This window comes from Labrus mixtus, chromosome 18, assembly GCF_963584025.1.
Source record: "Labrus mixtus chromosome 18, fLabMix1.1, whole genome shotgun sequence".
In the NCBI taxonomy this organism is placed as follows: Eukaryota; Metazoa; Chordata; class Actinopteri; order Labriformes; family Labridae; genus Labrus; species Labrus mixtus.
In genome coordinates, this window is record NC_083629.1 from 13,915,442 (window position 1) to 13,931,059 (window position 15,618).

General features: G+C 42.9%; 2 protein-coding genes across 2 annotated transcripts in view; one reads left to right on the forward strand and one right to left on the reverse strand.

Annotated features, from left to right (window-relative positions):
• Nucleotides 1–620: 620 nt before the first annotated feature.
• On the reverse strand, nucleotides 621–7,258 carry six4a (SIX homeobox 4a). The gene is made up of 3 exons (XM_061063713.1): nucleotides 6,221–7,258; nucleotides 3,948–4,642; nucleotides 621–2,827 (listed from the first exon to the last, which is right to left on the reverse strand). The coding sequence occupies exons 1-3, from the start codon at nucleotides 6,952–6,954 to the stop codon at nucleotides 2,235–2,237; spliced, it is 2,022 nt and encodes a 673-aa protein (XP_060919696.1). The 5' UTR covers nucleotides 6,955–7,258; the 3' UTR covers nucleotides 621–2,234.
• A 1,203-nt stretch (nucleotides 7,259–8,461) lies between these two features.
• The window catches only part of mnat1 (MNAT1 component of CDK activating kinase), a 32,400-nt gene continuing 25,243 nt past the window's right edge, over nucleotides 8,462–15,618 (forward strand). The window contains exons 1-3 of the mRNA XM_061063717.1: nucleotides 8,462–8,639; nucleotides 14,593–14,745; nucleotides 15,151–15,224. Of these exons, the coding sequence (XP_060919700.1) occupies nucleotides 8,551–8,639; nucleotides 14,593–14,745; nucleotides 15,151–15,224 (316 nt within the window). The 5' untranslated portion in view covers nucleotides 8,462–8,550. The remainder of the gene's footprint in view (nucleotides 8,640–14,592; nucleotides 14,746–15,150; nucleotides 15,225–15,618) is intronic.

Consider the following 15,618-nt stretch of genomic DNA (forward strand, 5'->3'; position numbering starts at 1 on the left):
GACAACTCCTATAATCCACCACAGACACACTGTGAATAAAACAAAATCCCCCGCTGTTCATCCATTTGTCAAACTTTGTCTCCAGTCTTATCTTTCCTGGCTGGTTTGGTTGGGTGCCCACTGAGCGAACAAGTGTTGGGTGGAAATTTCATGACTTTATAGAGCCAAGAGAGGAGTTCAGACTCCCTGACTGCTCCTGATAAAGACCCAGTATCTGTGAGTGACAGTGCCTCAGATTGATTCCTCCACATGTTAAAGTAGGGCCAGTCCGGCCTTTGCTCTGGTGGGGGGCGGGGGGGCATAGGATTGGACCGAGCTATGGGGAGCTGCAGACCCCCCACCCAAAAGGAGCTTTACCTCTGGAAATCTCATTGCTGTTTATTTGAATTACAGGGGCTGAGATGAGAAAGGAGGGCTAATGAACTCCAGGTTGCCAGGCATGTGCAAACGATCACCGCAGGTTTGCAGAGAGCAGCACCAGGCTTGTTGGATTACTTGCCCTCCTTCACAGTTTGGCTACACAGGACTCTTAGATGTTTGGAAGACTTAAGCTTTTGTTCAGAACACACTTACATTAATTGAAAATCAAACCGCTAGAAAGAATGAAAAAAATATATCAGTTTCATGTTTTTATAAATATAAACTTTTATTGCAGTATTGAGATTTAGAAAAATACATTCACATAATTTCATAGAACAAACATATAATCCAAACTAAGATTAAAAAAAAAAAAAAAAAATGACCCACAGTTCTTCTATTTTCCCACGACTCATTTTTGGTATCTGACATTAAAGCACTGAGAATACACAGACCTGTCCATTCAAATTGATGGGATTGTGTATTACATGTCCATGTGTTCGACTTGGTGAGAGATGTGCACAGTCTGAGTTGGCTGCAAGGCTGAAATGTGCTATTATGGTCATGTACGACAGTGAGGAATTAGGCCCCTGTTGTGAAATGCACCAGACACACTTGACAAATGGGCTCCACATTCGCTCGTCTTTCCTTCCACTGACACCCAAATGTGCCAGTGAAGCGATGGCGGCGTCAGCAACAGCGGCGTCACAGGTTTGCTTTCAGTGTTACTCACAAAGCACAAAGTAAAAGGCACTAGTGTCCATGCAAAGAGAAATGATCACAATCCCTTTATAGAAAAATAGCATCCATGAAATGTGACATTTTGGAGAGACATGTCAAAATGAAACAGGATATAGAATAGCGTCATCACATCTAAGTTAACATACTCTAAGCTGCAGCTGTATATACAACATATGATGAGACCTTTCCTAGCTACAGTCACATCTTCATCCCACTGATTGATGATAAGGCTTGAAATATGAGTTGTTACTGAAATAGTGGGCATTTGTTGAGGTGTGTGACACATGACAAACCCTCCAAATGATTGAAACATGTACATTGTCGTAGTGCAAACGCCGAAACAGACCATTGCTGCGGTGTTTTTTAAGAAGCAGAAAGGCACATTAGTCTTAGCTACCAGTCAATTTGGTATTGTATGAAGCATAGAAAGCAGAGTTTTGCAGCAACTCAAGAGGCGTTCAGAGATTTTAAGTTGATTTCTGAAGGACACTTTTTCCTAAATCAGCAGCTTTGGGTGTGTTTAATGACCTTTTCTCTCTCTGTGTGTGTGTGTGTGTGTGTGTGTATTTGTGCAGTCCTTGAGTAAAGCTCTCGCTCTTTAACTGACCATTTTCACACAGTCCTTCTCTCTATCCCCCCCCCCCCCCCCCCCCCCCCCTACAGAATGACCTTTTTGGTTTGACCCAGATGACGCATTTAGTTTTGGAGGAACATCCCGGTCACATGACAAGAGGCATTCCAGCACCTGCTTCTGTGGATCAAATCCACTCAACTGGAAGTAGCAGGTGTTGTCTATAAAAATGCACATTTAAACACGGCTCAAACTCATACAGCAACTTCCTCTCCTGCGAGCAAGTAACAGTCGTAATGTTTCTTCTTACAAGTGAGTGGCTTTTTAAAAACTTGTCACAGACTTTTTTATTTTATTTTTATGATTAGCTGATAAAGCCCACCCACGGGGCTCCTCTCTGACTAGAGTGCATTGTAAAAGTCAAATGAACACAAATAATTTAACATTTAAAGGAAATAAATGGTAAAAAAAAAACAAAAAAAAAACACACACTCACAAACACACGCTCACACAAATTTGAAAGATTCACCGCATCTTTGCACGAGTGCTTCCGCGAGGAGAGATGTTAAAGGTCGGCCATGTCCTCCTCCATCTGCACTGTTTGTAGTTTGGCGAGATCCTTTCCCTCCACCACCTCCATCTCCCCGCACATTGCTCGCACCATCTCGTTCACGCCTCCTGACACCCCGACCTTGTTCTCTGAAAGGTTCATGAAGTTGCTGTGCATGCCGGGGCCGATCAGGTGTGAGGACAGGGGACCCCTGAGATACTGTGCAGGCTGGAGGTGGTGGCTACTGGGGTCCGTCTGAGCCATGAGGGGTGTACTGACTGTAAGGGTGGTGTAGACTTCTGGTTCCGGGCTGGACGAGTTGACAGAGGGGACCTCGGAGGTGGAGACTGGACCCCGGCTGGAGGGAGCATCTTCTGAGTTGGGGGTGGCGTAGCTGAGCTGGCCGCTGGGGTCCAGGTGGAGCCCGTGGTGGTACGAAGAGTAGATGACCCCTTCCAGAGGCTCCTTCTTAATGGAGGGATGGTTCTGGTTGCCCATGTTGTAGAGGACAGTGTTGTGGTGGAGCGACGACATGGTTAGTTTGTCCTGTTGCTGGAACGAGTTGTCACCAGAGGAAGTCACGGCTACATTGTTCAGAGGCATGGAACCTGTAGAGAGTAAAACAAACGATCAATATACACAGTCTATCTACACCTTTTGCGCAGTGTTTTATGTTTAATTTAGAGCAGGCCTTGGCCCCAGAATTGCCGTTTTGTGTTTTACACACTTTGAGCTCCTGAAACTGGACCCAGTCGAGCCCCAGAGAACGCGAGCCAGGACTCCACAGCATGCTGTAATTTTCTCTTTTTCCTTATTATTCATGCTGGTGTAGGCTCTCTGCTTTCTGTCAAAGTGAGTGCTGGAACGTCTTACTCCCTGTTAGTGTGTTTCACGGCCTCTGATTGTCTGAAACATATTTCTCCTCCTTCCTGCTCTGCACATCAAGAGTGCAGTGATGATGAGTGATGGTGACTCCAGAACTTGTTTTTATTCATCTCTGGGGTTTTCAAAGGACCACCTCTTCTTTATGTCTGTGAGTGTGTGTGTGTGTGTGTGTGTGTGTGTGTGTGTGTGTGTGTGTGTGTGTGTGTGTGTGTGTGTGTGTGTGTGGCCCTATTTCTTCTGCTCTGCATGTGTTATGTGTAGTATCGGCCCTTTGGACGACTGCCCAAACACCAGACAAGCCAAGAATATAGCAGCTAAGATATATTTCGGGTAGACGTAGTAGAGACTTGTTGACAAACTGGCTTGTAGGTGCAGTATTGCACTGGAACATTTCAAGAGGGCAACGCTCATCTCACATCATCTCTTAAGATGGGAGGTGAAGGATAAAAACACCTACATTTTAAAACAGGAATAGAGGAGTACATGTCTATACATTGGTTATTCTAACAGAGTAGTTGATGTTAATTTGGTCTTTTCCTGTTCGCCATTGCTACAATACAAAGCAACAGTACAATAAATCAGAGTGATTCACTTTACTGAATTTATCTGACTGCTGAAAAGGGAGAAATTAACTCTGAATGCTTCAACAGTTATCTGAAATACAAGATAATATCCACTGAAAGCTGTTGTTGTAGTTGTCTATAATCCAATTATCACACTATTGAAGTCCCTTTTGTCCATTTTTCTATAAATGATCATAATATTTATTAAACTGAGCCTACGAGTATTACAAAGAGTACCTTATATAGAAGGTCAAATAATGTTATAGTTTTGTGAACCCACCTTGTTGTGTGATCGTTGAGGCAGAGGAGAGTTGCAGAGGAGGTAGACCTACATCACTGTTGAGTAATGTGCCGCTGTCGCTGTCAGAGACTCCTCCGCTCGGTACCTGGACTAGACTGTAGCCCCCCAGCTGCAGTGGCCCTGATGAGGAGCTGAAGGTGAGCACAGACGAGCCTCCGTTCTGGGCGGCCATGGTGTGAATGCCCTCCAGTTTCACTTCCGCTCCGTTCACACAGCCCTGGTAGGAGGCGTACTGCAGGGCTGAATCCTCCGCAGAACTGCTCAGTCCCTTCTCCTGCCCTGTTTGCATTTGCATGTCCACTCCTGAGCCTCCCAGCAGCACCCCTCCAGACGACCTCAGAGGGTTGAAGGCTAAGGGTTGGATGCCCAAATTGAGCCCGTTGAAGAGGATGTTTCCGGGTGTGTGGAGGTAAGACGAGCCTCCATTGTGAAACACGGTGGAGTTGTTACTGGTTACTAGACTGCCATTGTAGAGACCACCACTGCTGGATCCAGGAGGAAGCTTTATGTCTCCAATCTGCTGAATGACTACCCCACTGTCCAAAGACCCCGTTTGAATGGGAAGGGTCCCATGGGTGATCACCCCGTCGGAGGAGTTAGAGAGGGGCCGGGGAGACAACTCCTCCTGGCCTTTGCTGGACTCGTCCTCTGTGCTGTGGTTTCCATCGGATTCACTGGAAAAAAAACAATCTTTATAAATGTTGTGTCACAAAAGCAGGAAAACATAGGACCAATTAGTGGTACGTTATTATAAGAAAACTTTGTTCCACTTTTTTTTTTATCCTCAAATAAGACTGTAAAATAGTATAATTTAGCAGTTTTTTGCCAACGAGGACACCCTCTTAAGTAAATTCACCACTTAAATGTAATATGACACAGTTTTTATTTCTGGTTTACTTCCCTTCGACCCTCATCTTGTCTTTTAGTGAACACAGAGCAGCCAGTGTCACATTTGTTGCTGTGTTATGACACAGCTTTGAAGAGCAGGCTGTGTTTGTCAGTGTTTGTCGGTGTGTAGCCCTCTCTTACCTCATGGAGAGCTGCTCTGACAACAACCATGCAACCATTTGGCGCAATAAATTCTGGTGTGACAAAATGCCAGCACTGGTGGCGTGACACAACAAATGGCTCAGGGTATTTATTTGAATTTGTTCCTCTGATTTGAAATGGTTTTGCGATTTGAAATCCCTATTTTTGCTGTTCTCATGAAGACTTTGAAATGATATCACAATTTAGTTGTTAAAGTTTGTTAGTGAACCAATCTTATTTAAGATTGATTCAAACAGCTGCAGCCTCCCCAGCACGCACTCACACGCGCACGTGCACGCGCGCACATTCACACACACGCCAGCAATCTCATCCCCCACTTCCAGGAAGACATATAAACAAGGACACTAGTTACCACAAATATGACCAACATCTCAACAGATTATAAACTTATGAGAAGACGTTTCTAATTTTTTGTTTTTGTCTTTTTTAGCAAATAAAAGGCAAACATAATAGCACGCGCGTGTGTTTGAGAGAGAGAGAGAGAGACAGAGAGAGAGAGAGAGAGAGAGAGAGCGAGAGAGAGAGGGGTCACCTCCACCAGGTGTGCGTCAGCTTTGTTCACAGAAAGAGAGAAACATGAAAGAAGCCACACTGCTCTCTGTATGTGTGGAGGATTATGAAAAGAAAGAGCTGATGGAGGCCCAATTTTGTCTGGAAAAAAAAGTGATATTGAAAATGATTTATGCGCGTGTTCTTCTTTGACGTCGTGCACACAGACACACACTAACTGTAAACGGCGAAAAGTAAAATAAAGTTAATTGATTCATCGCCGTTTAGAGGTTTTTGTGCCTGATAGTCAAACCGACCGCCTGTGGGAGTAACGATGTTTTTTGTTGCTTATTGTTTCCATGCCCCTTAGCAGCAACACACTTGAAACCGAATCTGAGTGGCAACCGCTTCATATTTCAAAACAGAAAAAGCGTGCTCCTAACCCTTTTACGCACACTTTTTTGCTTCTAAGCTAAAGGATTTTAATTGTGAAAAGTGAGCTCAATAAGAAGTTAACAAAAGCCGAAGTATTTCCAGTGACGGTTTAAAAATGTAGGCGCCCTTTCTCCAAAGAAGCTTTAAATACTTTGTTAAAAGGATCCCTGGTCTAATTTAATGCGCCTTTTACGCACAACACGGTCAGAAATATACATCGATATTTTGTTTGATATGATGTTTGTGACTGAAATAGCTTGTTGCTTTTGTTTCCTCACCTTTTTGACTGTGCCTCGGACGGATTTCTGTCTCTCTGTCTCCTGTTTTTGAACCAGTTGCTGACCTGGGTCAAGGAGAGTCCTGTAATCTTGGCGAGATTCCGTTTCTCTGCTGGAGAGGGGTACCGATTCTGGTTATACAGATCCTTCAGCGCGTTCCTGGACCTCTCCTTGAAACAATATACAGTCTCCTCGCCGTCCCAGATTGTCCTTGGGAGAGGGTACTTTCTCCGGATCCGATACTTGTCCACGGCGCCCAGGGGTCTCCCCCGCGCCTTCTCCGCCTCGGTGTACCGGGCCTTGTACCACAGATCCTGCAGAAAGGTGTGGTTGGACGGACTGAAACTGTGGTTTTCCAGAATACTGTACAGCTCCTGATACCGAGCCTGGTGGAAAGCGACGAGGGCTTGGGCTTTCAGGATGCTTTCGTTGCCGCGGAGCAGGTCACTCTGTGGCAGGGACCACAGGAACCTGGCCAGCCGGTCCACATTGCCTCCCTGCTGGAGCGCCTCGCAGACGCACGCCACTTGCTCCGGAGAGAAAGCCAGGGAGGAAGCGGCGCTCACAAGAAGCTCCGTGCGCACCGCGTCCGTGTTGGGAGTCGTGCGCTCCATGGACAACTCCGCCGCGTCCAGCCCCACAAGCTTGATGCACTCCCGCGTATCCACCTCCTTCACATTTTCCCTCTTGATGTCATTTGCTGTTGTGACTACTCCGGCAGAAGAAGAAGACATTTTTTTTTGTTCAAGCCTTCCCTTGTAAAGTCACTCCTCCCAGCTTGATCAGGTTACTTCCTCGCCATGCGAATGCGATCGGATATCTGACAGCAGCTGTAAGTAGATATGTCTCTCCCCTTTTCCTTCCAACGTGACTTTTACTCTGCGGGGACTGGAGCTGGACGGAGACACGCTGGGGTCTATCTGTAGGAGAGCCACGCTATTGGCCACAGAGGGCCCCATTGGGAGGAGCGAGCAGGACTCAGACTCGAATGTTTGGTTTCCAGCTGTCAGTCATATAACTTACAGTAGATTCCCGTTGCTCACCTGTGCAAGGTGAGTGCTGCTAGGATCGTGGGAACGGGATATCCTTGTTGTCTGCATTGTTAGGAGCTGACTTAGCCTTTTGTGAAACATAAAAGTGTCATTATTCCCACAGAGGTGTGGGAACACAAGGGGGAATACATTTACCCAGACTGTATCTAATATAAAATAATGAGCATCATACAACCCCATTTTTACATTATATTTCCAAAGTAATAGGGCAATACTACTTACTGTCATAAGCCTCCAAGGTTTTCATTTTGATGAAAACTTTGGAGGTTGATGAAAATATCAGTGGCAGTCTGACATTTTCATGACAGGTTTATAATAGTTTAAGTCCCTAATATGAATGAAATAAGGTGTACATTTTCTCAGTTGGTATGGCATTTGATTAATTTACATCATAACACATAAAACCCTATGACCGATTCATTTTTCACATCTAAGTATAGATTATTTAGTAATAGCGAAATCAAACCATTTCCTTAGTAACATACAGTATACGTGTGCATTAATATTTTTGTCCTCTAACAGAATTGAGCTTTTAGTTTAATTTCCACATTACACAATGCTAAATAACTAAATATGCACTATGCACTAAAATATGGCCACACGAAAGTATTTTTCTTGCAGCATAATAACTAAATTATTGTGATAGAGTGGATGTTTTCTTTCTTTTAACCTTTGATTGTTAACTGTAATGTAGCCTAGATGAAATGATCTTTCATTTAGTTAGGCTACTTTTCAAACTCTAACTTATTAAATACGCCCTTGGTCTCGTCATTGTGCATTGTTGATTGAAGGTGGGCCTGAAAAAAACACATAAATCATTCTTATTTATAAATATTTACACTTTAATCTAGACACAATATGATATCAGAGGCCCTGTGGAAGATCGAGGATTTTGGTTTTTACTTATGTTTCAGTGCAGACTTAGATAAGGAATGTATAGAAGTAATGTTGCTAGGCTATTGCAGGGATGAGATAGCCTAATGAAATAACACGTATTTTATTCTCTCACTCTAAATATAACCCATGTGTGTATACGTGAAATTAAACACTAAGTTTCTTACCTCTGGATCTCTGGGAGCCCCGAGTGAGCCCGCACTACACAGTGACCCGTAGAGGTGATCATTTATGTAGGAACTTCTCTTATTAGTGGCGTTTCCCGTCGGACCGCTTTCTGTGTGACGCAGCGGTTCGCAGCCTTGAAAAAGCAAAGTGACGGTAGAGAGCTGCGAGTTGTTGACATTATTCTCAAACTCTATTATCTAAATTGCGTCGACAGAAATGGACGACCAGGGGTGTCCGAGATGCAAAACGACCAAGTACAGGAATCCCTCTCTGAAGCTGATGGTGAACGTCTGCGGTCACACACTGTGAGTTTTACATCTGGAGAAGCAAATTGACAGCAAAACGAGGGTTTTTTTTCACTTAACTGGGTATTAGGACACACACGCTAACACAATAAATCATAAATATGGCAATTCATACTCAATTTAAGAAGATTTATAACTATATCACGTGTAAAATTTGGACGATAACTTAATAAAGGTTGAAAACATGTTGAAGCTGCACCAGCTCTTAACTCAAAATGAATGAGCTCTCATGTTGTCCTCAATAAAACTTTACTTCCTGGTACTTATACACTCACATTTCCAGGTTAAAAATATATTAAAAACTAATAATTACAACTATCTCGTAAAATGACAACAGATACAGTCAACATTATAGATGGGTTAATGCTCTTACCACAGTTCTGCCATGCTACATTACAGCTGTCAATCTTGTCAGACAATTTGAATAAACATGACCGACAGTCGGCTCTTAATAGCTGTGTACTGTTTGTTGTTTGCTCATAAACTGTGCTGCCAATTGGAACAACATAAACTGGTTGAAGAAGTACTTAGAAAGGAGTTTTTGCTGCAGCAATTTGAGCTTTTCTCTTCCAGTAACTATGTCATGTGAAATATAGGACATTTCTTTAGAAAGTACAAAAAGTTCAGGAAGCTATAGAAGGGAAAGAGTGATATTCAAGAGCATAACGTTTGTGTGGAAGCAGTGTGCTGAAACTTGAACCATAAAATTACATTTTCCAGTGGTTTGAAAAAGGGTCCAAGTACCACAGTTTGAAGTATAACACTTATTTTTTTAGGTTTTTGTGCTTAATTGATATTCTCTGTAGCTCTGCATCACTAGCAGATCAGTTTACAAAAACCATGTTTAAAATGTAATCATAACTTGATAATCTCAAGACCTAAAATGTTATGAAACATTCATATTTTATGACTCCATCATATTCCCCTTGTAGTCGGGTTTGCCAATTCAGTTACAGCAGTTTTACATAAAATCCTTTTATGTTGCCAAGTTTCATAAAGTCTAACTTACAAGATGCCCACCACAAGTTACTAAGACTAAAATGTTGTTAAGTTATTTCAAACAGGTTGAATAACATAAAATTACAATGACATAGAACCCAGATTTCTTAAAAGGTTTTTATTAAGGGTATATCATATATATATAATTTAATTTAGATTGCTTAATAAACAGATTGTTAGGCATGAGTTAACACTCTCCCTTTTTATTTTCATTGTGCCATGTCAATACTTTTTATTAAATCTTGTCATCTCACAAAAGAACCTGCTCATTTGAATGAACGGGACATGTTCTACACAAGCATCATGCAGCAACAGTGTCCTCCTGATCCTGAGAACATCTTTTTTTTCGACCCTGTCTGTTTATTGACCGTACCGTCAGGAAGTGGCTGTGCTTTGTCATCAGGTCCGTGAGCTCATAACTCACCGCCTGTGTCTGGATGCAGGGCCACACACAGAAAATTAAAATGATTCTGCAATGAAGCAATATGGAGAAATGTCCTAGCCCAGGTCACCTTGGATTGTGCCTCAGAGCCAGTGTGACTGTGTATTAATGCACCACTTGGAAACGGCTCCATTCTGTCTTTTTGTTTGCAGCCAGGCTAAAGATTTGATACATACAGCGGCCTTTACTGTAGAGTGAGTGAGCAATGCTGTTACTAGTTCACAGTCACCGATTTCCCATTTGGTTAATTCAACAACTCTATTAAAAACAGGGAGAAAAGAAAGCTAAATAAATATGAAAAATATATAATAAGAAAGGTAACATCTATTGTACTAAAATCCACATGTCCCTATATGGTATACTTAGGTAGAAAACATGCATTGCACTAACAGTCGGAGTGATTTACCTCTGTTTATGGTTTTTCATTGTTGCAGAAAAGCAAACACTAAAATCATGCGTTATTAGATCGTTAGCATGTTTTATTAGCAATCTTTTAAGTTTGAAATAACAACCTTATATGGTCAAGAGTGTCTCTTCATTCTACTCATCCATTTACAGTGCTTTTTTCTCCCCAGGATTGTTTGTGAATGTTTTGAAGGGTTTGTTTTTTTTCAAATTGATGATCGGAAAAAATATTTTTTTTGTCGTTCAAAACATCCAGGCAAAGTGTGTGACCTTTCTGCTAATCACTATTTAATAATTATGTTGTTACGTTGACATTTTGAAATCTTTTGGATGTGATTTTTCTGTATTTTGTGAACAGGGTTATATGGATAAAGAGATTAGTCCAAAAAGAATTAGCAACATTATCAGTGCTGAATATAACTGTTAGACCTGTTCGACTTAGTCAGAGTCTCTGCGCTGCTTCACTCATACAGTTAGCTGTTGTTCTCTCTTTCTATCTTCCCTGTTTAGCGTTCATTCTGATCTATGCTGAGCGGGCTCCTCTGCCCGCCGATGCATTGCAGTATTGAGCTTCTCCTCCTTTAGCATGCAGCTAAATATAAACCCCATCTCTGCACATTTTGTATCCCTGTCGCTGGGGGCATTTGATGCTTGTTATTTATTACCTTTTGCACAATGACACCAGGCAAGTGTCCTTTGGCATTTGACACCGGGCACGGTCAGGCTCAAAAGATAGTAGCATGAGCATGCAGCGGGGGATTAGAGGATGAGCGAACACAGCTCATTAAGTCTCGTTTCATGTGCTAGGTTTGAATACAGAAGTAAAAATGGATTGACGTGCTCTCTTCCAGAGAACTGAATGAGAAGGTCAACACCACCGTAAGCCACTGCAAAAGTTAAGTTTAGTATAAAGACTGGATACAGAGGAAGAGAAGAAGATTTATCGTTATGAAATAGTGAGCTGCGAAGGCACAGGGTGGCAGATTTCTTTCACCTTTTGTCGTAGACGGGCTAGCTGTTTTTCAATCTCATTTCCTTGCTAATCTTACTGCCCCCTGTCTGTAGTCTTATATTGAACATATAGTCAGGAGGGTGGTCTTAATCTTTTCTCCTGTGTCTGTGAGACAACTAATGTGCATTTTCCCCAAATTTTGAATTATTTAACCAAACAGCAGTTAATTAAAAATTAATTTACATCTAGCTTTTAATTCTCACTTCACATGATACTGTGGCATTTCTCCACAGTATTATCACATTTTCAGACCCCTGTTCAAATCTTCGGAAACATTAAAATAATTCTTAAAAAAAAAACTTTTGGGTAAAAATGTTGGAGCCTGTGCCATGTGCCCACTTTGCTTTACAATAATGTACACCAAATGGAAGCTTTGTTTTTGTGAGATCACACAAGCCTATGCAAGCTCCCTGTGTAAGCAGTCACACTCCTTGGCCTCAGCAGTTTTTGACCGTGCTGCTGCAGGTATTGTAGGTCACAGGGCAGGACAGAGCTCCATAGCAGGTTTGAATTTGACAATAAGCCAGCTCAGCTCAGCTCAGCTCAGTCTGGACTCTGTGAGCATGATGGACTTTGTGATTGAAGTAAAAGAATCCTCCTCTTGCCTGTTAAAAGGGCTGTTTTGTTCAGCTCTTTCTTGCATATAAAGGAGGCAAAGATGCAGGCAATGTCACCAAGGGGCGTTGGGGTGGTGGTGGTGGTGGTGGTGGTGGTGGTGGTGGAAGGGCCTTTTTGCTGAGCCAGGACAGTGTTTACCCTCTTCTTACCACCCCCTTCTTTGACCTGCTGACAGCTGCAGATGGGAGAGATAGGAGCCTGGAGCTGTGAGCAGGACAGGTGAGCGAGGGAGGAGTCAAGAGCACTCAGCGACAAACAGCCTTGGGACACAGAGATGGCAAGCTGCTAGAGATCTGTCGACTCACTTTAAAGCCTGTTCAGTATGCCTTGGCAAGAGATTTTGGATTCCCCCCCCCCCCCCCCCCCTTTGATTCCAAATCGCAGCAGGCGCAATCTGAAAGCTGTCACTAAGAGAGGGCTTGTTTCAGGGGAAATATGGCAAATTGACTCTTAAAAGTCTACTCCCTCCCTCTTTGACGTTCACCCTCTTTGCTCTAGAGTTACACAGGATTTCCCCTTTGGAGAGTTCTGTTGTGTGGTCCATTTATGGGGCAGGGGGCAAGCTACGCCCCACTCCTTACTCCGTGTTGATGAATGGGCTCTTTGTGGGCCTGTGGAAACAAGCTGAATCCTCCATCTACCTCCATATGGCCAGGCCTATACATCTCCTGTAGCCCGGGGCCGCAGTGAACATCTGCCTCTACCAGGGTGCACTTGAGCAGGGGGCTCCTCGTGCTCTGAAGCGCCAACTGGACAACGCAGATGTTTCTGTCTGTCGTTTTGCTTTCATTTTTACTTTGTGGCTTCATCAAAGCCATGCTGAGACACTACCGTGCGATGCTTCATCAAAGATTTTGTGTTTGTTGTAAGGCTGCGAAAGCTTGGTGTCCAACTTGGCAGTATGGGCTTGTTTGACCCATATGTGAGACGCTAGGGGTAAACAGCCAAACTACATGGCTCGGCACTTTCTCCTTAAACTGCTTTTTGTTTGGAATCCTGCTGATGGAGAGAAATGTCTTACAGGATAACGTGACTATGATTCTTCTAATAGCCTCAATCCCCTGAGAGCTTTTGACGAGACACCGGAGTCTCAAGCCCAGGACTTGACTCTGGAAAGAAATGACTATACCGTACCATCAATGACGTACAGTCAGAAATCTTGCCTTTTCCCGTCAAAACTTTGCTGTGTTTCATTATAAAATCTGTCAGTGCTCAGAAGCAGATAGTAACATTTGGAAACCAGATGTTGCCCATTTTAGTGAAGGTGGTCAGAAGCAGGAAGGTGAATTCCTGTGGAAATAAAGCTCCGCTGAGACTTAATTAAAAGAGCGTACTGTGCAAACGTTTATCCAGGCCCTCCACTCCATCAGGGGAGATTTAGGAACATTCCCATTGTCTTAAACGTCCACTCCTCATTTGAGTGTGACAGATGGGTAAACGCCTACCTGCATGAAGGTGTGATTGATGGCTAAGCTCAGGGTTGTGCCCTCAGGTAACTTTGACAGTTGCTATGGACTCACTTCATGAAGGTGCGGAGATTAAACTTCACTGGCTGAAGCGGGGCTTTACCTTATAATGCCCCGACAGTGTCTGTAGAGTGTTTCTGCCTCTTTGTTCAGAATTGGTCACGGCTGGAGAGACGTGCTGTTTGCTGAAGGGAATTGTAACTCATATGAGGAACCAAAGGATGCCTGAAAATCTCATCATGACTGCTCCGTTCTGCTACATACGTAGTCTTGGAAAATAATCACATCATCATTAAACAGATTTACAGCTGATACTTGGATCAATACAGTATCAACGTAGATTTGCACTGTATTTAGAAGTTTAGGATAAAGTTGCATTTATCTTTTTATTTAGTGTGAAGAATATATTATGATAGTGAAAGAGAGATCCATGCTGTTGCTTTAATAGTAAACTTCTGTTTTCATACAAATGATAACTTAAAAAAAATGAATTAATCTCAAAGCACTTATATTATCCAATATAGTGTGTATGAAGGGATTGTCTATTTGGGTTTCTTGCTTTTCTTAAATTACGTAAGAGTCCGTTCTTATAATGATAGGGTACACTGTGAATTGCTGGATTTTATCATATTATGCAACTTGGCAGAATGACTGAGGTCTGTTGAAATAACAATAACGCAAATGTTTTTCCATTGCAGACAGACACTCCACTGATGGGGTGTCAGACTAATTTCCTCTTGTCTGAGAGTTGGAGGCAGCCTAATCGACATTCCAATCATAATCCAGGCCATCTTTGAGCACTCAGAGGAAACATTAATATGTCCCATTATCACCCACTGTGCCTGATGATAACTTACAGACATGAAAAAAAAAAACACAAACTTGCTTACTCTGAGGAAAATTGTATTTCTGCAGCTGTCATGTTTGCCCACACATGCTGTGTGGACCTCTGGAAACATCTAACCTAGCTTGATGGTATTCTCGGTTTGTTGTCTCCTTCGCCCCCCACAGATGCGAGAACTGTGTGGAGATGCTGTTTGTGCGTGGCTCGGGTAACTGTGTGCAGTGCGACACACCCCTGAGGAAGAGCAACTTCCGTGTGCAACTCTTCGAAGACCCGACTGTAGATAAGGAGGTGGAGATTCGCAAGAAGGTGCTGAAGATGTGAGTGGAGGGGGAGGAGGGGGGGCAGAGACAGGGACTGGGAAGGTGAGGGGTGGGGCCCTGAGTGTTTATGTGTCATCTCATACCTCCTCCCACTTCTTAAGCCACCTTTGTCTTTCCCATTACACTGTTTGTTTTGTAGACAATGAGTCTCCCAAGGGGGGGCTCAAACTGGAAGGCTCTTTCCCTGCCAGGTTTTTACTTCTCAGCCCCTCCCTGGCTCCCATCTCTCCCTCTCATCAGCCCTTTAATAACCCCTTAATTGACATCTAATGGGTGCCTATTAGGCAGCATGCAGACTTGGTATTATAAAATGGTTGATTTAATGGAAGCTATTAATGTCGGTGCATACTTGCTTTTATCTGGTTTTATTTTTTGTATCATCATTCTGTGCTTCCTCTGCAGATACAACAAGAGAGATGTTGACTTCCCCAGCCTGAGAGAATATAACGACTACCTAGAGCAGGTGGAGGACATAGGTAGGAGCAACTCAAGTCTTATTCACAAATGGAGGGCAAACCCATTTTTACCATGTAGACTTTTAGAGGTATCTACAATACTGCAATTAAGCTCAAGATTACTTTTCATTGTTTACATTTTTTTAACCACAGACGCTTTCATATTTGGGTTACTTTACTAGAGATAATATATTTTGAGTGTGACATCAGGCCAGTTTAAAGTCTATATAGGCTGAGTGGATGAGCAAAGAGGGGGGCAGTCTGAGAGACAGTAATGCAAATCTGACATATCTAGTTCCATAACACAATAACAAGTTCTACCTTTTGACACAGGGACAAAAAAAGGCTCCAGGGATGGACATCATAGGTTTGATGCTAAGATTTAACTCGTACTTTCTTTGTACGCTGTTGTAAA